This window comes from Ptychodera flava, chromosome 1, assembly GCF_041260155.1.
Source record: "Ptychodera flava strain L36383 chromosome 1, AS_Pfla_20210202, whole genome shotgun sequence".
In the NCBI taxonomy this organism is placed as follows: Eukaryota; Metazoa; Hemichordata; class Enteropneusta; family Ptychoderidae; genus Ptychodera; species Ptychodera flava.
Window position 1 is genome coordinate 62,641,792 of NC_091928.1, and position 26,666 is coordinate 62,668,457.

The 26,666-nt window shown below is 34.9% G+C and overlaps 1 protein-coding gene across 2 annotated transcripts; it reads left to right on the forward strand.

Annotated features, from left to right (window-relative positions):
* Positions 1-55: 55 nt before the first annotated feature.
* LOC139142628 (1-aminocyclopropane-1-carboxylate synthase-like protein 1) lies at positions 56-26,665 on the forward strand. Of its 2 annotated transcripts, XR_011554431.1 has the most exons (14): positions 56-321; positions 2,453-2,512; positions 3,247-3,387; positions 8,016-8,082; positions 9,184-9,293; positions 10,959-11,042; positions 16,035-16,135; positions 19,766-19,901; positions 20,448-20,589; positions 21,332-21,474; positions 23,157-23,310; positions 23,679-23,855; positions 24,007-24,333; positions 24,410-26,665. XR_011554431.1 is itself a non-coding variant. In XM_070712676.1 (13 exons), the coding sequence occupies exons 1-13, from the start codon at positions 181-183 to the stop codon at positions 24,141-24,143; spliced, it is 1,593 nt and encodes a 530-aa protein (XP_070568777.1). In that variant the 5' UTR covers positions 56-180; the 3' UTR covers positions 24,144-26,665. The 2 variants fall into 2 exon arrangements, 1 of the variants encoding a protein (XP_070568777.1); XM_070712676.1 differs by having other exon boundaries at positions 24,007-26,665.
* Position 26,666: the final 1 nt, after the last annotated feature.

Consider the following 26,666-nt stretch of genomic DNA (forward strand, 5'->3'; position numbering starts at 1 on the left):
TAAATGTTTCATTAACATAAGGGTGAGGTCACAGTAGACCAATTAGACAACGTTTAACAAACAGCTACAGGTCAGGTTGTCAGGCTGTTCATGCAGGAGATGTGTGTATGCGTGGCTGCCCTGCCTCTCAGCGTACATACTTTACTTGTTTTTTTCACATTACTGTTCACCTGTTAAAGAATGGCAATGGAAAACACATCGGAAGTGTCAGATATCCTCTCGGAACGTTGTCGTCAGCGATTTCTGAACAAGCCACAACCAGAGATCGACAGAGCGTCAGACTGTGAAAGAAGACCATACGATCGTGAGACAAATCCAAAAGTAAATATTTACTGTTATTAGACTTGAAATCATTTATCAGTCTTTCTTTAATTTATCGGAATGTTGTTTGTCATTATTCCTTATAAACAGAAAAGTTTCATACGATAAGTTTGAAACAATTAGTATAAACTTGTAGATACTACGTACAATCAAATTACTGCTTAGCCGTTTTAATGCTAGATCTGTCTACTGGTAGTGCGTCTTCGCTTGCCAAGGCTTGCTGTTCGGGCAGCTGGATGCTTCCCGTAGTTAGGGAGCCGTCATTATTTATGGCCTGGGGGGTCGGAGGAATCTGAGGGGGGTCACTCAAAAAATCGAAAGCTAAAAGGGGGGGGGGGAGTTGCTCAAAAGTGGAGAACACGAAAGGGGGGGGGGGCTACTCAATTTTGTTGACATTGATGTATTGAAGCATTTAGTGGAGTTACGAATTAATACAACAATAATAGTAAAGATATGTATATTCATACCCGGTATTTGTGTACACACACACACACATAATATATATATATATATATATATATATATATATATATATATATATATATATATATATATATATATATATATATACACACACACACACATAATATATATATATATATATATATATATATATATATATATATATATATATATCATAATACAGATGGTTTCAAGTAGAAACTAAAATCTCATTACACTATGTGTTTCACGTTATTGTGATCTTCAGACGAGAATGATCAGCTATTCGACGTGGCAAGCCTTATGTTAGAGGCTAGTACTGAGTACATTTTTCAGTATTTCTTGATTAAAGATTGATATACTTGCCTGATCATTAATGAGAAACGTCTGCTTTCTATATTCTACATTGTATAGGTTACCGATAGGGGAAAATGTGTAAAGCAAGCTTATTCTGATGCTATAAAGTTTAAAACCAGTTGAATGCCTTGACAACAAACCCATCTTTTATTGCAGGAAAATAATAATAAATAATAAATGTGAATAAATATATGTCTGTCGCTATTTTTTCGGTTTCAAAAAATATAGTTGAAATCAGTGAACTGAAATATAAGTTTTGGAATACTGTCTCAGATTTATTTTCCTTTGAGTTTTTTATACGAAAAAAATACTCCCCAAGTGCCACCAAATAACACCATTTTAACCTCTATTTTTCAAAAGCTCCAATGGCAGGAGAGGGGCACCCCCCTCCTGATCTCCCCCGCGACCACTTATGCGGTCTCTTGTGGTGCTTTCGCACCACATCTTCCCCCTCTTTAAAAAATCCTACAGAATAACTGCATGTCACCAGAGCACTGGATACAGACCTGTACATCAGCCCCTGCCACAGCAATTGGAACCTCCTTCCGACAAAGACCTACCGGTATACCACAGGGTTTAATCAGGGTCTGTACAGGGCGTGTCGCAGCAGCAATCCATTTTACTGTATAGATATTTAACTTTCCCAATTTTGGGGGGGAGGGTCACTCAAATTTTCTGTAGCAGAGAGGGAGGTTACTCAAACACATCATGGTTGGCAGGGGGGGGGGGGTTACTCGAAATTTTGGAGTTTCGAAAGCAATTCCTCCGACCCCCCCCCCCCAGGCCGTAAATAATGACGGCTCCCTTAGTGGAAGACTCCTGTCTGGCTAACGAGCCGTGCGAGCGGACGATGCTGGTAGTGGTACGACACTAGCTCTGCATGGCAGTGTATGGCGGGAGGGGGGTTGGGTTGGGGGGAGGAGGGCGCTAGCCAAATAACTACAGCCCTGCAATGCAGAGGTAGCAGCTCTACATGTGATAGGTCTCTGGCCACACACACCAACACACACAAGAACAGGTCTCCTGCGCTTTCTACGTACTTTTGAAATTTTGTTGGAGAGATGGAAACTGGTGTGTCATTCTTGATTTTTTTTTAAGTAAAGCAAGAAGTTAAGTCTTTTTATGATTGCATCACTGAAGAGAGCATGACTTTAATTTCTGAGTATACCACCAAGTTTTTTTGTTGATTTATTTACAGTTATTGACCTGTTCAATTAAGTTTATCAATTTTTTAGATTCCTTAAGAACCTAAGGAAATGAGCTGACAAATGTATTAAGCTGTCATTTTAATAAATTAAAAACTATTCAAATGGTTTTCTTGCTTCATTTTCAGGGATTTATACGTCTTTCACTGAGCGAAAATCACCTATGTGATGACATTATCAAAGAAAAGGTAACAAACTTCAAAATATTATGTTTGGCTCACATTTGGTTTATGCATATTTTGATACCTTCCACACTTTCAATCTGCCAGTGAACTTGTTCCCTCACTGAGGCAGTGACATTACTGTAAAAGCATGTCATAGTTGGCTAGGCTGTATCAGGATTTGAACAAGAATATCTGAGAAACAAATATGTGACACCATTAAAATCTGATGAAAGGCAAACAGATAGCTGCACTGATTGCATCTCTACTGGGATGTACCATTAGATCTTGGGGAGGAGATGGTCAGAAAAAAGGGGTTGCACATACTTGTGCATGTTGCAATATTTGACACTTGTTTTGGCGTTGGTTAACCATGCACTCCTTACTCCACAATTCTACACTGTCATTCACCTAGCAAAAAATGTAAGGTAATTGCTAGCAATCTCTCCCTTGTAAATTTTCTCTCTATCTTTTACTTCTCTCCATGCACCCAAGATTCAATGATCAATTCCAAATTCTTATAAACAAAGACATTATAAATGAGGTGACCTTAGTCCATCATCAACTATCCATGACAATCTGAATGGGTGCTATATACTGTACATATGGAGGAATCTTAGCTGTTACAATACTGCCCTCTATCAACCAGAATAAACACCAAGTTATTCTACAGGCACTAGGTTACATTTCAAACGAGTACCACAGTCCCTCCTGTACAACTATAACACATTTCTATTGCTTATGTCCAACTCACTGTACAGCTAGAAGATCCCAAGCATCACGTCATTGAAAGTTGGATGTTACAGTACTGTGATAACAGAGGAACTCTGAAACTTCGGCAAGCTGTGGCAGATTACTTGACAATGAAGACCAAATCATCGAAACCTGTCAGTGCTGAACATGTTAGTATCTCTATGTCAGCTGATCACAACAAATCAATGATTCATATAAAAATAAATGTTGTGGATAAAATTGATAGGCGTGAGGCTGACCGGAGAAAAAGCAAGGTCAAAGGTCAATCCAAGAGTAAAAGAAACATCAAAGCTGAGTGATAAGATTATTTGAAACTTATATAACCATGTATAACTAACAAAGCATTTTCATGTCATGAGAAAAAAATAAATGTTTTGAGATGTCACAAGGTCTTCTGAGCATTGAAACCATGTAAATACCGGTAATTCTGTACTCTAACCATCGCCATAGCAGAGTAATACAATATTTCTTGCCCTAATTTTCTTTCCATTATGAAATGGTCATGTATAACAATCATTGCACTGTGGCACAGTATGTGGCTGTATTCTAACAACAGACGTACTCCATCATATAATGGCTGTATTCTAACAAAAAATTTTGGTAATGTAATCATTTTCACCGTTATTTACTTTGTATTGGGTGTTTTATTTATTCAGTGGTATTTATATACAAATAACATTTACATTCATCAAACATATTTTATATTTCATCAATGCATGCATAGACAGGCAACAAAGAGCAAAGACGTGGAGATAGATGTTATAGTACCATACCATGCATATATAAAGGGACTGTGTCTATTTCATTTGAAAAAGGGGACATTAGTTGATTTTTAGATGTGCATATTAACTCTCATGAATAGTGTGAATAAAGAACCAGTAGCCAGCTCTGCTATGTGTTTATTTACTAGATATCCATATTGAATGGAGCTTAGAGCATTAATGACATTGACATGTGTTTATTTACCAGATATCCATACTTAATGGAGCTGAGACTGAGAGCATTATAATGATGATAATAATAATAATAATAATAATAATCTTTATTACCCTTAATCATAATAATATTACAATTCAATGATGAATGTACATCTGAGTTGTGCTGTGATAAAGGGTAAATGGAAACGGAAAATAGCAAATGCTAGTCTAGTCCGTTCCCAAAGCCATTTGATGTTAAAGCAAGGAAACGAAGAAGAAAAAAGAAAACTGAAGTATATCGAGGGTAGTGTACATGAAAGTAGTGGGATTGCAAAGTAACCTAATTGTAACAAAGTAACTAAGTGAATAAAAGAACAACTACATAAATAAATATATAACTAAATAGATACATTACGAGTAAGTAGAAATGCGTAAAAAAGAAAACGATAAGAGAGAAAAAAAAACGTATATAAAATATATATATATTTAAATATGATATACATATATGTAAAGTTGAATATAACTCTTCATCACTTAAAAAAACAAAAAACAATCGTGTAAAAGTAGACTTGAAAGTGCTAAGTAACTAACTAACTAAATAAGAACAACTACATAAAATACATTACGAATAAGTAGAAAATATGTAAAATAAAAAAAAAAACAAAACAAAACAAACCAAAAAACAAAATGTATAGTGAAATATATATATTTATATATCTATGATATACATATTTGTAAAGTTGAATATAACTCTTCGTCATGTAAAACACTAACCGTGTATGAGGAGACTTGAAAGGGAGTGTCTGAACGAACTTCTAGTGGTTTTTGTTTTAATTTGTTTAGGTAATGTATTCCAATAGATGCAGCCTGTATATGATATCGAGAATTTACCCAAGGAAGTGTTGACACTTGGGACATAAAGGTTACCATTAATTTTATGACGAGTACTGTAGCAATGAGAAGGCAACTGACAGTATGTTGTAAGACTGTGTGGCAAGTTATTATTTATAAGATCATACATGAATGTACTGATATGTAATTTATGTAATTTGTATATATCGAGAATATTAAGTTGTTTGAAAAGAGTAGCTGAGTTTGCTGTGAAGTCACTGAAAGTTATAGCTCTGACTGCCATTTTTTGCGAAAGAAAGATACTATTGAGATGTGAGGAATATGTTGAACCCAAACTTCAAGACCATAAGTGATGTGTGGTAGGATGAAAGTTTTGTATAGAAGAATAAGGATATTGCGTGGTAAAAACTGTCTCAATTTGAAAAGGATGCCAACCTTTTTTCTGATAGTAGAATTAATCATTTTAATGTGCTTTGACCATTTAAGATGTCTGTCCATGTGAATACCTACAAATGATGTCACTTCAACCTCATTGATAACTGTATTATTGATGTGTAGAGTACCATTCAAGAAAATGTGTTTGTATGATTTCTGAAGACAATGTAATTTGTTTTGAGGTAGTTTACAGTAAGTTTGTTAGCCCTGCACCAGTCCACTACAGTATTGAGGTGAATGTCGACAGTATTTAAATTTATATTAACTTGGTTAGCAGGGAAAGTATGAAATAGATTGGTATCGTCAGCAAACAATCTAAAATTGAAGTATGTGGAGGAACGGGCAATGTCATTGATAAATAGTAAGAATAGGGTAGGTCCAAGGACAGATCCTTGTGGTACTCCACATGTAACATTAAGGAATGATGAGGCATTATTATTGACAGAGACTAGTTGGGATCTATTGTGTAAGTAATTTCTAAACCAAAGTAAAGGAAGACCTCGAATACCATAGTGAGAAAGCTTAGAAAGAAGAATTTCATGATTGATTGTATCAAAGCTTTAGAGAAGTCAGGGAAAATACCGAGTGTTACTTTGCCATTATCAAGTTGTTTGATAAGATAATTGATTAGATTTACAATTGAAAGTTTTGTGCTGTATTTATGACGAAATCCGTATTGATGCTCATATAAATATTTTTTTTTCTATGTACTGAATTAAGCGTGCATTGACAATTTTTTCTAGAATCTTACTTAACAGGGGCAATACTGATATAGGTCTATAATTTCCTGGATCATCTTTTGTGCCTTTTTTAAAGATTGGTGTGACTTTGGCTATTTTTAGAGATTGGGGGAAAATTCCAGTCTGAAATGAAAGATTGAATATATATGCCAAGGGTTTTGATATTATAGCTGCCCCATCAATTATAAGTCTGGCTGGCATTTTGTCATGGCCACATGCTTTTTTGGATTCAGGGTGCAGATGATGTTATGAACTTCAGATTGTGTAGTGGAGGACATAAAAAAGGAATGTGTTGTGGGTTCAGTGAGGTAACTATTAAAGTTTTTATGAGGAGAATCGATGTTGTTGGCAAGGTCAGGTCCAATGTTGACGAAATAATTATTGAATGCATTTACTATGTCAGGTTTTGCTGACAATGTATTATGCACTCCATTTGTCAGTACTCGTAGGCTGTCTGGCAAGGTATTTTTAGCCTTTTCCTCATGACTTCCGAGGACTTGCTTGATAGTTTTCCAAATTACATTGGTATTACCCTTGTTTTCCGTAAAAATGCTGTTGTAATACATTTGTTTAGCTTTCCTGAGAACAGTAGACAACACATTTCTAAATTTCTTATATCTATCAACAACAATGACATCAAAGTTTGATTTGAGCACTTTACTATACAATTTGTGTTTTGTATTAATTGATTTTTTAATTGCATTAGTGACCCATGGTTTCCGGTTTTTCTTTGTACTGCGAATTTGTACATTAATGGGAGCATGTCTACTGTACAACTCATCGAAAACACTCTGAAAATTATTATATGCTTCATTTGCATCCTTACAGTTATAAACTCGATCCCACGGAGCATGAGTTAGATCTTCACAGAAGCGAGTAGAATTGTAGAATTTGTAATTTCTATATGAGACTTTATACTGTTTTGAGAGATTAATTGTTGTCATATTTTCTATGACAATAAAAACTGGAAAATGGTCAGAAATATCTGTAATTAAAGTACCGGCATGAATTGGATACTGTATAATATTAGTGTAGATATGGTCAATTAATGTTTCAGATGAGCTGGTCACTCTGGTAGGTGTAGAAATCAACTGGTGAAAACCAAGGCATTCAAGAGATGTAAAATAGGAATTAACATTAGTTGTATGTGTTCTGGCATCTATATTAAAATCTCCCATTAAAATACATTTAGTTTTATCAAGTTTGAACGTATTTAGCACATCAAGCAGACTAATCTGAAACTCAGAGATATCGGTATTTGGCTTTGACATTGGCTTATGTGTTTATTTACCAGATATCCATACTTAATGGAGCTGAGAGCATTAATGACATTGACACATGTGTTTATTTACCAGATATCCATATTTAATGGAGCTGAGAGCATTAATGACATTGACATATGTGTTTATTTACCAGATATCCATATTGAATGGAGCTGAGAGCATTAATGACATTGACATATGTGTTTATTTACCAGATATCCATACTTAATGGAGCTGAGAGCATTAATGACATTGACATGTGTTTATTTACCAGATATCCATATTGAATGGAGCTGAGAGCATTAATGACATTGACATGTGTTTATTTACCAGATATCCATATTGAATGGAGCTGAGAGCATTAATGACATTGACATGTGTTTATTTACCAGATATCCATACTTAATGGAGCTGAGAGCATTAATGACATTGACATGTGTTTATTTACCAGATATCCATATTGAATGGAGCTGAGAGCATTAATGACATTGACATGTGTTTATTTACCAGATATCCATATTTAATGGAGCTGAGAGCATTAATGACATTGACATATGTGTTTATTTACTAGATATCCATACTTAATGGAGCTGAGAGCGTTATAACAACATTGACATATATAATTTGTGATCCAGGAGGTGAGTATTACTAGATCCCACAATGGGAATATTATCATTTCTATCTCATACAGTGTTAAGGATCCAAAATGTTGTGACCCATTATGTCACAGCTAGTCCTGACATTGTAAATGCTGTGTTACAGTTTAAAGTATTTCTCCATGAATTCCTTGTATAAAGTACGATGAAATATTAAAACTTTACTATAGTTTAAAAAGCCCAATATAGCAGTATCGGTCAACAAGAAATTTCAAATCTTTTTTGCCAATTGTTTGTACAGATTTAAAGGGATATAATCGTCGGAACAGCGCCTGTGCAAGTTTCTTGTTTACAAACAATGTATTTCGTGCACGATATCAAGATGCATCTCATCATCATAGCTGCAAAATTTAAAGTATACGATGATAGATTATGACAGACATGTTTTAACTGTCATCAATCACCATTGTGCCTTGGATACATTGTTGCTGTGGATTGTATGGGTCCCATACGACCTTTGAGGGCAGTTCCGATGACTATATCCCTTTGTTTAAGGCAGTTGGCACTTTGAGTACAGATATCAAATGTAGAGACCTTCAATCATTTATTGTTTGCAGGAACACTTCCTGCAGCAAATTAGCAGTAGCAAGAGTTGATCGTATGGAAAATTATAAACCGATAAGAGGGAGCCCTCACTATAAACATAAGATTAATCAAGTCATGTGATTGTTGTTGCCATGGCACCTTTTTTATCATTAGCTGTTACCATGACAGCATTATATCTTTAGAGCTAGATTGATGTATCAAAGCCAGGCAAAAGAAACACAGCTATGTTTGACAAGACAAACTTTAACAACGATTGCTTTGTGGCAGTGTTGATTTGTGCCTTGTCTACCAGTAGCAAAAGACAAAATGATTCGTCAAAACAGCCAGATATTCAGATTCGTGACAATTTGCCCATTAAGCTGTAGACTTATTGCAATGGAGATGTGTATTTCTTTGAATTCGTGAACAATCAAATACTGTACTTCTCATGATTTAAACTCATGTAATGAGAGAAGAAATACAGATCTGAAAATGAAACACCATGTTCAAACAGTTGAATTTGTTCAAACAGTTTTATTTTGCTGTATTTTATTACAGATGGTTTTCTAATACCTGCACCGTGTTATGGAGGAATCAATGTTGGTTTAACTGCAGATATGACCAGAGTGGGTGAGGTCAAACCAGTGTATGCATATCTACAAAGCCAGGTAATTCTTACAATCAGAGTTCATCCACTATCTGACTTATAATAGCTGCAACCACAGTACCAGGTTTCATAGATCTGTCCCAAGAAAGCGTCTACTGACACTCTCACAGGCCAGCAATGGACTGAGTGTAAAGTAAATCAACCATATTGATATACACATAGGGATGCCCATCACCATTTAATCAAAACTATTATCGTATACTGATAAATCCATTAGAATTCCTACAATATAAAACAATGCATATTTAGTTATATAGCATAATGTGATGTTCTGTGAGAGTGTCAAGTGGAGAATTAAATCAAAGTGACCATAATCCTTCCCTACTTCCATCTATGGAAGTCCATAATCCTTCCCTACTTCCATCTATGGAAGTCCATAATCCCTCCCTACTTCCATCTATGGAAGTCCATAATCCTTCCCTACTTCCATCTATGGAAGTCCATAATCCCTCCCTACTTCCATCTATGGAAGTCCATAATCCTTCCCTACTTCCATCTATGGAAGTCCATAACATAATCCTTCCCTACTTCCATCTGTGGAAGTCCATAATCCCTCCCTACTTCCATCTATGGAAGTCCATAATCCCTCCCTACTTCCATCTATGGAAGTCCATAATCCCTCCCTACTTCCATCTATGGAAGTCCATAATCCTTCCCTACTTCCATCTATGGAAGTCCATAATCCTTCCCTACTTCCATCTATGGAAGTCCATTTCAAACTAAAATTTGACAGTGAAAGGTGACTTTGAGTGCAGAATTACTTTGACTGTGAATTCAGCTTCAATTAAAAACACCAGACTGCAACACTGCAACAATCATTTCTAAAGTGAATTCAACCTTTCTTCAAAGAGGATCAAACCATTAGCTTTTAAAGGGGCAGCATTCAATCCCTGGTTCTCACATTAATACCGGTACTTGTTGACAGTGTGTATAAATTGCATGGCGTCAGTTCTTTTTTTTCCATTGAATTTTTTATCATGATAATCAGCTTGCTTCTAGATAAAGCTGATATCAAAGTTGTCCCTTTAAGTGGTCCTGCCACAATCCCTCGTGATCAATATGTTGGGCTTTAAGTAGTTGTACTTATAATGCCATGCAATCAACAAATCAGCCATTTACCAGTGTTACCCTGATACACTGGGATCAACATCTTTGCCTTTAACTGAGCATCTTTGAGTCATATATAACATTGTCTACGAGTCAAATATTTATGAAATTTCTAATATGGACAAGGAAAGACAGGAATAATATATTTTGAAAATTTCATTGACATTGTGGTATGTGTAAGAAATAAAGTACACTCAGCGACAGTGTACTCAAGATTTTCACCAGTTCACGACATATATGCACGAGCGATAGTGAGTGCATATATGAAGTGAACTGGTCAAAACTGAGTGGTATACCGTTGCTGGGTGTGATTTATTGCTATTATATCATAACAATATGTTGAAATTCTGACATGGAATGTCAAAAAAGGATTTGTACTCTTGCCAATATACCATAGTTCTTTTCACATCCCAAACAGATTGCTGTATTTGGGCCATCAATAAACTGGAATGATATAATTATGAGTGTCCTATGAGATATCATGATACATACACTCACTACTTATTTGATTCAACTAGATTTTATATTTAATCATGTTTACCTTATCTGTTTCATTCAGGTCAATTTTGATGCTGGTGAGAAAAGGCCTTTTCAATTAACAGTTGATAGATTAGAAACTGCATTGAGGAAAGCCAGAGACGAGGTATGACTGTACATGTTGCAATGCGATGCAAATATATGGAAACACTGATGATCTCAGTAACATCACATCTGACAACCAATGGATGAGATTGAAAACAGTGACAATGGATGATAAAATATGCCATGATTATGATTTCCAACACAATTCAGAATCATTGTTTGTTTGATTCATGCATTTTTAGCTCCCATAGCCATATGTATATATGGCAATGGAAGCTATTCTTATAGGCTAGGGAAATGTCTGTATGTATGTATGTCTGTATGTCTGTCTGTCTGTGTGTCTGTATGTCTGTATGTCTGTATGTCTGTCCGTCAACATCAAAACTCCAAGACCGCTGTACATTTCATCTTGATATTTGGTGTGTACATTGATGATGGGCTGTAGATGAGATTTTGTTCAAATGAAGTTGTCATTGCCAAAAATATGCAAATTAAGTGAAAAAATGTAAAAACAGTCAAAATTGAAAAAACTCAATAACCACTGAGCAGATTACATGAAAAATTGGCATGTAAAAGTACTTTGGGCTGACATGAAATGATTGTGCACATCTTGGGTCAGTTTCTTGGACTTGCTATTTTTCATGAATTTTTTTGTAATTTTCTCCCATTTTTGGTCAAAAAATCTTCTTCTCTGAAACCACAAGTCCGATTGATTTGAAACTTGGTATGGAAGTGCATAGGAATGACCTTTGCCAAATTTGGGCAAATCGTGGTGAAATTTGCATATTTTTAGTTTACACGTCCATAGACTCCCATGTATTAGGCAGATCTCCATAGACTCCCATGTATAAGGCCACGAAAAATAAAAATTTAGTTTCTCATCGTATTCATATTGCAAAAAGGATGCAGTGACACAATTTTTAGTCCCCATGGATGAAGTCCAGTGGGCTTATAGATTGGGTCATGTCCGTCTGTTCGTCCATCCGTGAGTCCATCCGTTCACGCAGACATCTCGGATATTTTGACAAAATGTCATGTGACCTTGATGACCTTTGATCTCAAATATACATATTTGTCCATAACTCTATAACCAGGAGTGCTACCACCCTTCATATATGGTATGATGGGACACCTTTATGACGCCACATATTGTACCTCATTAATTATGCACATATCTAATTTTGAGCGAGCCAATAGAGCTAGAGGTCTGATTTTTGGTATATAGGGATAACTATAGGAGAGAAATTTTTTTGACAAATGTCACGTGACCTCGGTGACCATTGACCTCAAATATACATATTTGTCCATAACTCAGTAACCACAAGTGCTACAGCCTTCATGTATGGTATGATGGACACCTTATGACGCCACATATTGTACTTCATTTATTATGCGCATATCTAATTTTGAGCGAGCCAAGAGAGCTAGAGGTCTGATTTTTGGTATATAGGGATAACTTAGCAATACAATTTTTTTGACAAAATGTCACGTGACCTCGGTGACCTTTGACCTTAAATATACATATTTGTCCATAACTCAGTAACCACAAGTGCTACAGCCTTCATGTATGGTATGATGGGACACCTTATGACGCCACATGTTGTACCTTATTAATTATGCACTTGTATAATTTTGAGCGAGCCAATAGAGCCAGAGGTCTGATTTTTGGTATATAGGGATAACTTAGCAATACAATTTTTTTGACAAAATGTCATGTGACCTCGGTGACCATTGACCTCAAATATACATATTTGTCCATAACTCAGTAACCACAAGTGCTACACCCTTCATATTTGGTATGATGGGACACCGTATGACACCACATACTGTACCTCAACAATTATGCACATATCTCATTCTGAGCAAGCCAATAGAGCTGGATGTCTGATTTTTGGTATATAGGGATAACTATAGGAGAGAAATTTTTTGACCAAATGTCATGTGACCTCGATGACCTTTTACCTAAAATATATGTTTATGTCAATAAAGAAGTAACCACAAGTGCTATGTCCTTTGTATTTAGTAGGATGGGAGACCTTATGACAACACACGCTTTACCTCATTAATTATGTACACATCTAATTCTGGGCAAGCGAATAGAGCTAGAGATCTGATTTTTGGCATATAGGGATATGTCATGTGACCTCGATGACCTTTGACCTTGATTATACATATATATGCATATCTCAGTAACCACAAGTTCTATACCCTCCAATTTTGATAGGATATTAGACCTTAAGATGTCACATCTTGTACGTCATTTATAATGCGCATATGTATTTCTTGGCTGGCCAATACTGCTAGAGGTCTGATCTTTTTTCCCGATTTAGAACCATAACTTAGACATGCCTCATGTGTTTCAAATTGGGAACAACGACATAGACCTATGTGCCCATAGATCTCAACATATACACTCAAGTGATACTTCTTAATGACCACATTTTCCTGCCCCATCAAGACTAATACTCCTATTACAAGTGGGGACTATGTCATTGTAAATGACTTGTTGAGTTAATTGTTGTATCACAGTATTCGATATATCTAATTCTGTTTTTTTCCATTTATATTCTGAATAAATACATTAAACATATTTCACTGTCTCCAGTACATTACATTTAAGTATTTTCACTTCATGCACTTAATCCCTTTCACACATGTTCAAATATCTGACCAGAGAACAAACACTAAATAGTCCAGGATGGGAGCTACAGTGTCATTGACGCTATTTTTTATTGTTTCTGGTTTGGATCATGTGTTTGATTTGCTGATTTTGTCAGACCTGTAATCATGGCTGTAGTAGGCAGACTTTAAATCAGTAAAATGGACTTGTGATCTACTGAACACCACTGAGGGCAGTTTCTCACATTCCTGGCCGCCGGGAGTGCGGGATCGACAGTGTGGGAAAAATCGATCCCACACTCTCAGAAACCGTCCCACACTCTGCAGTAAATATTACACGAGCTCTGATTGGATGATAAACAGTCTGTTTTGTTCCACGCGCAAAATGTTATCCAATGGCACAACGAGTAACACACGGACTAGAACTACAAAGTAAGCAGGTCAAAGTACAGTGGCAGACAACAGAGTTGTCACAATTTTTGATAATATTGTACGTGTCCAATATGAATTTAATGCATTTTGTGGTCATGTGAGAAAAAGAATCTCACACACCAAGGACCTGGGATCAGATTTCTCACACGAGTTGGGGATATTTTGTCTCACACTCGCCTGCGGCTCGTGTGAGACAAAATATCCCCAACTCGTGTGAGAAATCTGATCCCAGGTCCTTGGTGTGTGAGATTCTATTAATCTCTATTACCAGTTCAGAATTTCAATGGACTTGTAAATTTTCATGTAATCAGTACTCATGCTTATGGTAATACGTGCCTTGAAAGTGAAAGATTTAAACTTTTGCTCAAATTTTCCTCAAGAAATTTTTCAACCATTCACATTCAAAATCAAGAAAAACAGCGTGCAAATTTTGGTACAAGAGAAACAAATTACCAAAGCTTTATCGATATTTGAAATTAAAAATGGCAACCATAACTGTGTTAACTCTATGAAAAAAATAAAAATTTGGATTTTCAAAAAATTAAGACTGTTATAGTTTTTCTTACTCAACGGGCTTCAAAATGAATCCCCGCAAGTGGTAGATCAGAAAAAAATTGGAAAAATTTTGGAGTCCAAATATCTGTCCCTGAGGTGCACCCTACCCTTAAATCAATCTAGCACTTGTCAACAGAATTTGTGCCTCTGAGCAGGAATTGACTCATGTCTGTGGGAAATAAATTGCAAGTCTTGAGCCCCATGATCTTTGTTGTCACACAGGATTTGAGTTTGTAGGTGAATTATTATGGTTGAATAATCATGAATGAAATATTCCAACACAGAGAAGTACATCTAAATGTCAATTTGCAGGTAAAATACTCATCTTTGTTTTATAAAACTGCTGAATTGATAATGGATTTTGTGTTATGAAGTGTTTTAATCCATTATTTTCATTTTATTTTCAAACCAAAGTTGGTTCCTGTAAATGTGCTAACTGAAGAATGTGTATTGAAGTATCACTGCTTACTGATTTGGACCATGGCTACACATTTTAACAGGCTGAATAATAAACGGGTGCTGCACTCATAAAATGGCATCCCATGGAAAAGTACAAAAACACAGTATTTCCTGCACATACACATCTTGATCATTCCAGAAACAGAATGATGCCATTTACTTGATTTCACAACATTGAATGGCAATCCTTTTGCTTTTGTAATCTTTATTTTCTCTGTCATAGGATTAGTTTTTGAACATGGCGGGAAATTTAAATTAATGTTAAAACATTTGAATTTACACGCCACGTTCGACACTTATGATGGTGTTCTACACTTTTTAGTCTCTAATGGGTCTCTTATTCAAAGAAAACTCTTGGAAAACTGTGGATATGTTGAGAGCATTTTGTTACACATTTGCAGCTATTTGGGCTTTTAGGTTTGTTTGAAGGTCACAAGAATGCTCCCCGGTGGAGATATTCAGACTCTCAAACTTTTACAATTCGTTTCTGATCTACCACTTGTTGGGGCTCATTTTAAAGCTCTCGGAGTAAGAAAAATTTTCACTGTCTTAGTTTTTCAAAAATCAGAAATTTTATTTTTTTCTATAGAGTTAACACAGGGATGGCGGACATTTTGAATTTCAAATACCGATAAATCTTGGGTAATTTGTTTCTCTAGTACCAAAATTTGCACAGGGATCCCCAAATTTTATTCTTGATTTTGAAAGAGAATGGTTGAAAGATATTTGTAGGAAAGTTTGAGCATAAGTCTTTTACTTTTTAGGTGCATACTACCGCAATTCATCTGTCAAGGTATTCTGCAGATGATGTTGCCTTTACACTGTTACAGTTTAGATGGTGTATCCATTTACTGTTCCCTTAATGAGAGAACTTCAACTACCGGTAGGTATTTGGATGTCCAATGAAAATATTCTAATGGCAATCACTCAATCAAAATCCATCTTAATATATTTGTTATTTGTCTGTTATTATTATTATCCATTACAGGGGATAAATGTTCGTGGATTATTTTTGATAAATCCACATAATCCATTAGGAGATATTTATCCAGCAGAAGTCATCATGGATTGTCTTCATTTTGCACACAGGTATTAATCAATTGTTATATTACATAAATAAATTGGAATAAATAAATTGTCTGTGTGTAACATTTGTGATATTCAGCATTTTTGAAACTTTTAATGCGATTGTTTTCAAAATGTAACACTGACCAAACACCACAAAGCCATTGAAAGAAAACACTCATGATTGTGACAGCTTTGGTGTTGATACAAGGAGATATCATTTGCCACATCAAGGAGCAGTCATTTATTTTCAAGAAAAACACTTTGGTACCAGCTGCTATCAATGCCCAGTTTTATGCTTTTTCTTGGACTGGCCCTTGATTGGCTCTCCATCCTTGCCTCGTTTTAATGTGTCCATATGTTTTAGTTTCTGTGTACTCCTTGTTGTCTTTTTTCTTTTTGGTTCTCTAATGGTTGTTGGTGTTTAGTGTATTCGTCCATGCTTATAGCTCTTGACACCCAGTGTTTTTATTCACTGATGGAGGGTCAAACACGAAACATGTGTTGTTTGATCTCCTAACACCAGTGTTTTTTATCTGCTATTTTTCTAGTACAGTAGTTTTATCTGTTTAGTGTATAAATGCATACTCAACTGTGAACGGAAGTTTGTTTGGATTAAGTTATCATTTACCAAAAGTATGCTAATTAAAATCAAAAGTGTAAACTTGGTGAAAATCTCAATAAGTGCAAGTCAGAATTTTACATATTGGTGATGATTTGTGCAGAAACACAAGCAAAGACCTACAAGCCAATAATAAGTTGTTTTCTTAAATATTACTGCTTGATGAATTACCAAATATTGTTTACATTATCCCATGTAATACAATATCAAAGGAGGACACTTTACCTTGGTATGGTAGACTATATCACTAATTTTGATGTACCAGGCTGCATGGTATTGTATATTTGTGTGTCCATTGCAACAGTTTTCAACCATTACATACTGGTACTTCACCTTGGCATTTGATGGACAATGCATCAAAATTTGTTCAAATGCACTGGCATGATGATGACTGCAAGTTAGGTCCATTGAAACTAAATTATGTACTACACTCACTCTGGCCTGCCACATCAAATCAGATGTGAGCAAGGTGTCATTGACGCTATGTTTTGTTTCACGTCACTTGTGAGATCTTCTTAGCTCAGTAAAAGCAATCCCACAATTCATAGTTTAAATTTTGGGGTTTTTTTTAATTAAGGTAGTATGTGCCTCAAAGTTAAAGGCAAACATTTGCCAAAATTTCCCTCAAGGAATATTTCAACCATTCACTTTCAAAATCAAGAATAAAAATCGGGGGTCATCATGCAAATTTTGGTACTGTAGAAACAAATAACCCAAGATTGACGGATATTTAAAATTCAAAATGGCCACCATCCCTGTGTTAACTGTATGGAGTAAATTAGAATTTTAATTTTCAAAAATCTAAGTTGATGAAAGCTTTCTTACTTGAAGGGCTTCAAAATGAGCCCCCACAAGTGGTAGATTAGAAGAGAATTGTCAGTTGAAGTTTGAGTCAAAGTAGCTGTACCTGAGGCACATTCTACCTTAATTGTACAAAAACTGTGAGTAATGTTTTAAATTGAAGGAAAGTTTTGTACATATACATGTACCATAATGTTTTATCATCACCACAAGGTAGAAACTACTCATTATGGACTTAAAGTCTAGGAATATTCCCAATGAGAAAAAACAGAAAGACAATTACTTCATCAAATCTAGAATTCAACAGAATAGAAAAGTTTATAATGTCAGTAGCTGGGTGAACACATGATTGGGGATCCACATCAAGGAACGTGACTTGACTGACTTTTTTGCTCACGTGTTCACACACGTGAGCATATGTCGCAGCGATGTCTGTCTGTCTGTCTGTCTGTCTGTCTGTCTGTCTGTTGGTCCGATATCTCAAAAACGGCTCATCAGATCAGAATCAAATCTGGTACATAGATTCAGTTAGCAAATGGCAAGAACTGATTAGTTTTTGGTGGGTGTGGCTTGCATACTTTTTGCTCATTTGCATAATTAATGATTTTAGAAAAAACAGATATACATTAAAAACAACTGCACACAATTTGATGAGATTTGCTACAAATGTTGATCACACCAAGATATATCAGCAGTGGGAATCATTAAGGGGTGACATGAAAGATAGTTGCTAATTTGCATATTTAATGAACTTTCCTAATTAGGGATATATATCTGAGTTGACACGATCAAAATTGACCAAACTTGCTACATGTATTGAAGATACTATGATACAATATTATTGAAAGTCATTTAGCATTTTCTCTTCAGCCAATTCCTAATTTGCATATTTAATGAACTTTCCTAATTAGGGATATATATTTGAATTGACTGGACTAAAGTTGATGAAACTTGCTACATGTATTGAAGCTACCATGATTCAACATTCTTGAAAGTCGTTAAGCATTTTCTCTTCAGCCAATTCCGAATTTGCATATTTAATGAACTTTGCTAATTAGGGATATATATCTGAAGTGACTGGACCAAAATTGATGAAACTTGCTATATACATTAAAGATACTATGATACAACATTATTGAAAGTCATTTAGCAGTTTTACTTCAGCCAATTCCGAATTTGCATATTTAATGAACTTTCCTAATTAGGGATATATATCTGAATTAACTTGATTGTAGTGGTTGAAACTTGCTGTATACATCAAAGATACTGTGATATAACAGTATTGAAAGTCAAAAGACATTTTTACTTCGGCCAATTCCTAATTTGCATATTAAATGAATTTTCATAATTAGGCATATATATCTGAATTGACTTGATCAAAATTGATGAAACTTGCTATGTACATTAAAGACACTATAATACAATATTATTGAAAGTCATTAAGCATTTTCTCTTCAGCCAATTCCTAATTTGCATATTTAATGAACTTTCCTAATTAGAGATATATATCTGAATTGACTTCACCAAAGTTGACAAAACTTGCTACATGTATTGGAGATACTATGATACAACATTATTGAAAATCATTAAGCATTTTTACTTCAGCCAATTCCTAATTTACATATTTAATGAACTTTGCTAATTAGGAATATATATCTGTATTGACTGAACCAAAGTTGATGAAACTTGCTATATACATTAAAGATGCTATGATACAACATTATTGAGAGTCATTAAGCATTTTTCCTTCAGCCAATCCTAATTTGCATTTTCAATGATCTTTTCTAATTAGGGATATATACTGGGATTTACTTGATCAAAGTTGGCTGTGTACATTGATGATTATACCAGGTTGAAACAATATTGAAAGTCATTTCACATTTTCATGTCAGCTAAATTATAATTTGCATATCTAATGAGCTTTCACAGTTTGGCATATATGGCTTGAAGGACTTGGCTAAAGGTAATTACACTTGCTATATAAAGTGGTGGTACAATGACAGCAGTCAAAGAAGGTATTTTTATTCTAGCTAATTACGTATTTGTATACTTCATGATCTTTTAGAGTTAATCGGCGGTGAATATTGTTCATTATGTTGATCATAATACTTTCAATGAAGTTGCAAACATGTGCCAAAGGTTCAAATTTACACATAACTGCAATAATAATGAAACACGTGAGCATTTTCAGTTCATATCTGGTTTTTCTTTGTTTTTTTTTCTGATTGTAGAAATTCACTGCATGTTGTGATAGATGAGATTTACATGGGAACAATATTCAAGCCAGATAATAGTTTTACCAGTGTATTAAATCTGCATGATTTACCAGATCCACAGAGAACTCATTTGATTTGGGGCTTCAGCAAGGTAAGTGTTTACTATTAGATGTATAATCCAGGGATAGCCTGTTCCACAAGGACCTAGCTGCCACATTGTACAATTCAAAGACAGCCAGTTTCAAGGAACTAGTTCACTCTTAGATTTATAATCCAAAGAAAGATTTTAACAATTTAATCATTTTCATTTTGTAAGTCATGTTTGTCCAACACAATCAAGTACTCAAGGGTTGAAGGAGTAACATTATCAGTAAGTTATGGGAATCAAAAACATCTCTCTGAAAATTGAATGATATATCTTTGGTAAACAAAATACAAATTGATACAGCTAACAAGGCTTTAAAAATATTGATGAAATTGTTCAATTTATTCCAAGATTGATAATGATTGATTAAGTTGCCATGGTAACAGATGTCCATGTATCTAAAATTCAATTTCTTGAAAATATTTTTAATATTGATGACATAACATATTCCTAGTAAACCATTCCTGGTGTCGTCTCACACCAGCTGACAGATACACTGTGGGTATCATATTTGATTTTTTCCTGGAATTTGGTCTGTATTTTATTTTCTAGGACTTTGGTCTTGCTGGTTTTCGTTGTGGTGTTCTACACAGTAAGAATTCTAAATTACATGAAGCAGTGGATTATCTGGCATATTTCAATGTTGTTTCATCTCACACACAAAATTTATTGGCAGAATTCATATCAGATCATGGTAAGTTATGGTTTTGCTGTCTTTAATTTTGAATTTAGGCAGGTACTAGAATGTGGATACATTGTCGCACTAATGAGCATGCAAGCATAATAATAACAAGCCCTACTACCTGGGATGGTGTCGGTGAAAGTAATTACAAATCTGACTACTTTTACTGATAAAGGAGGCACCCTGGGGCAGTGATTGTTAAGGCACCGGACTCACTATCTGAGGTGGTGAGTTCGAGACCCGATAAGTCCAGAGTAACTGACTAACTGTCAGAGGATGGCGAGTTCGAGACTCCAGCACGGTGTTATGCCCTTAACGAGCGTGGCACTTTACTCCTCATTGCTCCATTGGGTAGTGGGTTCTGGGTACCTCATCCTGTAAAATTTGGCATTGGCTTGTTGGATGATGGACAAATAAAAAATTTTAACATTTCTGAATCATTTGGTTGCGGGAGTTTCCTTGAACATGTGTTTTCAGTGCATTGTTCAAAGGTCAAAGTTGGACATCCAAAATGAAAACAGAATATTGTTTTTGTAGAACAGAACTAGACATCACATGGTTATTTTAAGATTAAATGAATGAATTCCCCAGGCAGATAATGACGAGTTAATGTACATTGTTTGAAGTAAAAGAATTGTTCCTATGCCAGCCCCTTTGATACAAAAACCAATGTCACTTGTACTCAAGCCATTGAACTGTTGTACATGGTGGATTTGTATAATCTTCAGAGTTCCATAATCCTCTTTCTTTCCAGAATGGATTAACAATGTCTTCTTTCCAACAAATCATCAACGACTTAGGGAGTCACATCAGTGTATTTCAGATGGGTTGACCAAGTTGGGCATTCCACATTTACACCGATCTGCTGGTCTGTTTATATGGGCAGATTTTAGATTGGTAAGAATTCTACATAACTCTTCTCACAGTAATGATTGTTTTGTATTTCCTGAGAAAACAGTTAAATAATTTGGGCTGATATGCAGCATCTTGGAAGCTGTTATCCAATTTGGTGGCATTATCTTACCATTACAATAGAATAATACAAATAGACTCCCTAAGTTGGTGTGAATACTGACAATCAACCAATCAGATATAACCTTCCAAGGACGCTGCACATCAGTAGAATAATTTCAGTTCATACCATGTTTCAGCTGTAAAACATACAGACGGCTGAGGTATTTCACAATGATTGTTGCACACTGATTGTCAATTTAATTCCATGAGACGATCAATTCTTTGTATGCTGAGCGGTACAATAAAGTTGTGTAGCAGAATATGTTTTTGTTCAAATATCTTTAGTTTCACAGCCTGTAAGTTTGAACTTATCAATCGCTGATCCAATCACAAACATTCAACCAATCACTGATCACTATCACAAACATTCAACCAATCACTGATCACTATCACAAACATTCAACCAATCACTGATCACTATCACAAACATTCAACCAATCACTGATCACTATCACAAACATTCAACCAATCACTGATCACTATCACAAATATTCAACCAATCACTGATCATGATCACCAACATTCAACCAATCATCAACCCTCACCTCCAACATTCAACCAAACATGGACTCTCACCTCCATCATTCAACCAAACACTGACCTCCATCATTAATATTCAACCGACCACTGACCTTTCATCACTTCAAAAATGTCCATTGAATGTCTTGATATAGTGTTACATAACATTGCTTGAACTCTCAATTGTACTCTCATGTGTTACCATCACAACATGGTTTTTTAGCTCGCACTTGGTAGTTTTATATATTACCAAGAGAGCTAATGTGGTTGGTGGTAGTGTCTGTATATATATTTATGTATGTCCTTTCACATCAAAACTAAAAAACGGCGTCATCTCAATATTTCACAACCATTGTTACACACTCTCCATCCAGGGATGGAGTTGTGAATCATGCAAATAAACATGTTATGGGTATTTTCAAAAATATGCAAATGAGGCACAAAAAGGCAAAATCCTGTAAATTGCTAAAATTCTGTAACCACATGCCAGATTTGATTGAAATTTGTATGCAGGTTCCTTTAAGTAATTTAGTCAGATGTGTCCTGATTCTGGTGAAATTTTCATAATTGTATTTTTAGGACAATTTTCCCCACTTTTGATCAAAAACTCTTCTCCCAAGTTGCTTGCTCTATTGCTTTGAAAGTTGATATGCATTATCTTAGGGTTAACCTCAGTCTGATTTGTTCAGAGAATGGTAAAATTTTCATATTTGAATTTTTAAGGCAAGTTTTGGAAAATCTTGTACTCTTAAACTGCTAGTCACATTACTTAGAATTAAAGAAAGTTGGTGTGCATGATCCTATGGTTTACATTAGTCAGGTTTGTTTGAATTGTAGTGTTATTTTCATATTTTTATTTTTGGGGCAACTTTTTCCATTTTTGGTCAAAAAATCTATGCTGAGAAACTGCTTGTCAGATTGCTTTAAAACTTGGTATGCATGTTCCAAGATAGATAGACAGATGGCCAGGACTGTTTTAGTGCATGAAAATTTTTATTATTCACAATTACTGATGTACTATGACATTTATTATCTTTTATGTACAGTATCTTCCACAACCAAGTTTTGAAGAAGAATTATCTCTAGAACGTAGATTTGAAAAGGCTGGTGTTGGAATCAGTGCTGGGAGCAGATTTGACTGTGGTGAACCGGGATGGTTCCGGATTGTCTTTGCTCATCCAATTAATGTCATAGAAACAGGTAATTAGAAAAATAATTTACAGAAGAAAGACAATAAAAGCAGACTCGGTTTAATAATACAGTTAATCCATCAAGTGCTGTAATTTTTCCCACCAAAATTCTAGTGCAACATTTACCTATTTTGCTGAATTTTTGTGATAATTTTTGACCAAATTGACATTACTCATCACTGACTACAATTTTTAAACAAAATTTTGGAAAAAACATTAAAAAATTGTCTCGATTTGGAAAAAAAATTGTCTGAGTTATATTGTTTACAGTGGACAAAAATTGACTTTGGCACTCAAAGGGCACTACAGTAGATGGATTTTTGTCGAAATCTTTTCTTCAGCATTAATTATTTAATTTGTATTTGACTTTCCTTACAGCCCTTGAAAGAATGGGAAAGGTAATAGAGGAAATTAAGAAGGAAATCTGTGGAGATGAATTTGAGGCTTTTAAAGGTTTGGATGGACTCTGTTCTGGTGGTTTTGAAAATGTAGTGGCTGGAAGTGCTGCCGGTCTTGGAAGTCTCATAGAGGGCGCTGTTCCTGGCAAAGATTCAGGTATGAATGAGTAAATGACAATTAATTCAAAAAATACAGAAAACCATATGGAGAGAACTTTGTTTGTATGACAGATTGAGAGAATACTCAGAATTTTTGATTTCCATGGTAATTCTCAAGTAATTCTCAAGCTGTTGATTTTTTCTCTCAGATAATTTGGATGACCTGGTGACTTTGTTTCAAAACCAAGTGAAGACTTCTGATTGGCTGAGGGAAAACACAGCAGAAAAATGGATTCAAGAAAATGAAGAATTGTTTGCAGAGTATCAAGCTGCTGCTAACAAGTAAACATTATTTCATCAGAAGTGGTAAATAAATGATGTAATCAGAAGTGGTAAACAAATGTCATCAGAAGTGGTAAACAAATTATGTCATCAGAAGTGATAAACAAATTATGTCATCAGAATTGGTAAACAAATGTCATTAGAAATGGTAAATAAATGATGCCATCAGAATAGGTAAACAAATGTCATCAGAAGTGGTAAATAAATTATGTCATCCGAAGTGGTAAACAAATTATATCATCAGAAGTGGTAAACAAATGTCATCAGAAGTGGTAAACAAATTATGTCATCAGAAGTGATAAACAAATTATGTCATCAGAAGTGGTAAACAAATTATGTCATTAGAAGTGGTTAAACAAATTATGTCATCAGAATTCGTAAATGTTACTGTATAATTGTAGGCAAATTGAATCCACAGAGTTTTAAACAAAATATGAATATTTGGTAAGGGACTGTCTCAAATTCCCAATATATTCAAACAGTAAAGTTCTTTCATTCAAGGAGTTTATAGTGATTCAGTTTAGTAGACTTTGTTGCGACATACATTTGATGACTGCAAGATATACCAGTACTGCTGCAATTAATGTGTAAAGTACAAACCAGACCCAGCAGTCTACACACCAGACCCAGCAGTCTACACACCAGACCCAGCAGTCTACACACCAGACCCAGCAGTCTACACACCAGACCAGGCAGGCTAGTGTCAAATTAAGCGATTCAATTGTACATCGTTCAGACCACAAAATATACCACAAGTAAAATAGTACACATGTAATTGTTAATGTCGTCCCAAAGACACAGGTGAGTAATGTGCCAACAGACAAAAACAAAACTGCTGAATTAACTCTTCAAGATTTGAATAATTCTCATGTTTGAAATGTCATTGATGGGAAGGAGTGGATTTGAAATTGACATTGTTCTATTGCTACTAAGTTCAGTTTATGAATGGAGTGGACAGTGTGATAATACTAAGTCTGTGAAATATCTTCACACAGATCCTGAAACACTGAAAATTACAAAATCAAATAGTTTAAAAACAAGCCTCCCCATTAATAATACTGTCAGTATTAATAATACTGTAATACTGTCTGTATAATATAATAATAATACTGTCTGTAGAATATTTGATGAATATCTCAGTAATGTTATTTTCAAAACTGTATCAAGAAAGACATGATTGATATTATTTACAATGATTCCTTCAAAAAGTACAAGCATGACATTGCAATTCAAAAAGTACAAACATGACATTGCAATTCAAACAGTACAAACATGACATTGCAATTCAAAAAGTACAAACATGACATTGCAATTCAAAAAGTACAAACATGACATTGCAATTCAAAAAGTACAAACATGACATTGCAATTCAAAAAGTGCAAACATGACATTGCAATTCAAAAAGTACAAACATGACATTGCAATTCAAAAAGTACAAACATGACATTGCAATTCTAAGTTAGGAATTAAGAGTACATGTACATTTGTCACATATCAGTTCAAATTTAGGAATTTTGATTTCATTCATCACATATCAGTGTAATGGATACAATATATATGCTTCATAGAAGATCAAAAACCAACACACCAGCAGGAGTTTGAAACCCTGGGTTTGAAACCCGCAGATTAATTTTCAGCATTAAAGCTGGTCACCCCTAAATCCCTGTGAATAGGTCCATACTCAGCATTGATAACAATAGGTTTGGGCCAAACCATGGTGGTGAAAGGGTTACAAGATTATTTCAGGACACATATATTTGGCTCATTTTGCTGTAATGTTACAATGTTATAGATTTAGGTCATTGCATTGAGTAAGACGGCTCAATTCAAATTTATCACATGCATCATGTAGTCCAGAATGAATTACCATTTCAATAATCAAATAGTTTGCAAAGCTTTAAGGTAGAAGACACCTCTGGGACAGATTTTCAGACTCTGAAATTTCTACAATTCTTTTCTGATCTACCACTTGTGGGGGCTCATTTTAAAGCTCTTGAAAGAAAAACTTTAACAACCTTAGTTTTGCGAAAATCCAAAACTAAATTTCCCCCATAGAGTTAACACAGGAATGGTGGCCATTTTGAATTTCAAATATTGTAAAATGTTGGATGATTTGTTTCGCTATTCCAAACTTTGCTCGGTGATCCCCGATTTTTATTGTTCATTTGGTAAGAGAATGGTTGAAAGTTTTATTTAGGAAAATTTGAGCAAAAGTGTGAGATTGTCACTTTTGAGGCGTATACTACCTTAATGTACTACCTTAATGTATGTAGAAATCCTGATACAAACACTATGACAATGCAAAGAATGTGCATAGTGAGATTTGACAAAGTGTACACAAGTCATGGCAAATGATGAGTTAGGGTCAGAGGTCAAACCAAAATCAGCTGTGCCTGACCTGTCACATGGATGACCTTATAATGACCTTTTCAACTATGACCTAAAACTGGTCAACGTGGTAAATCACCTGAAATGTCTTTTAATCATATTTGTGTTCAAAATAAAGACAACTTGTAATAAACTAGAT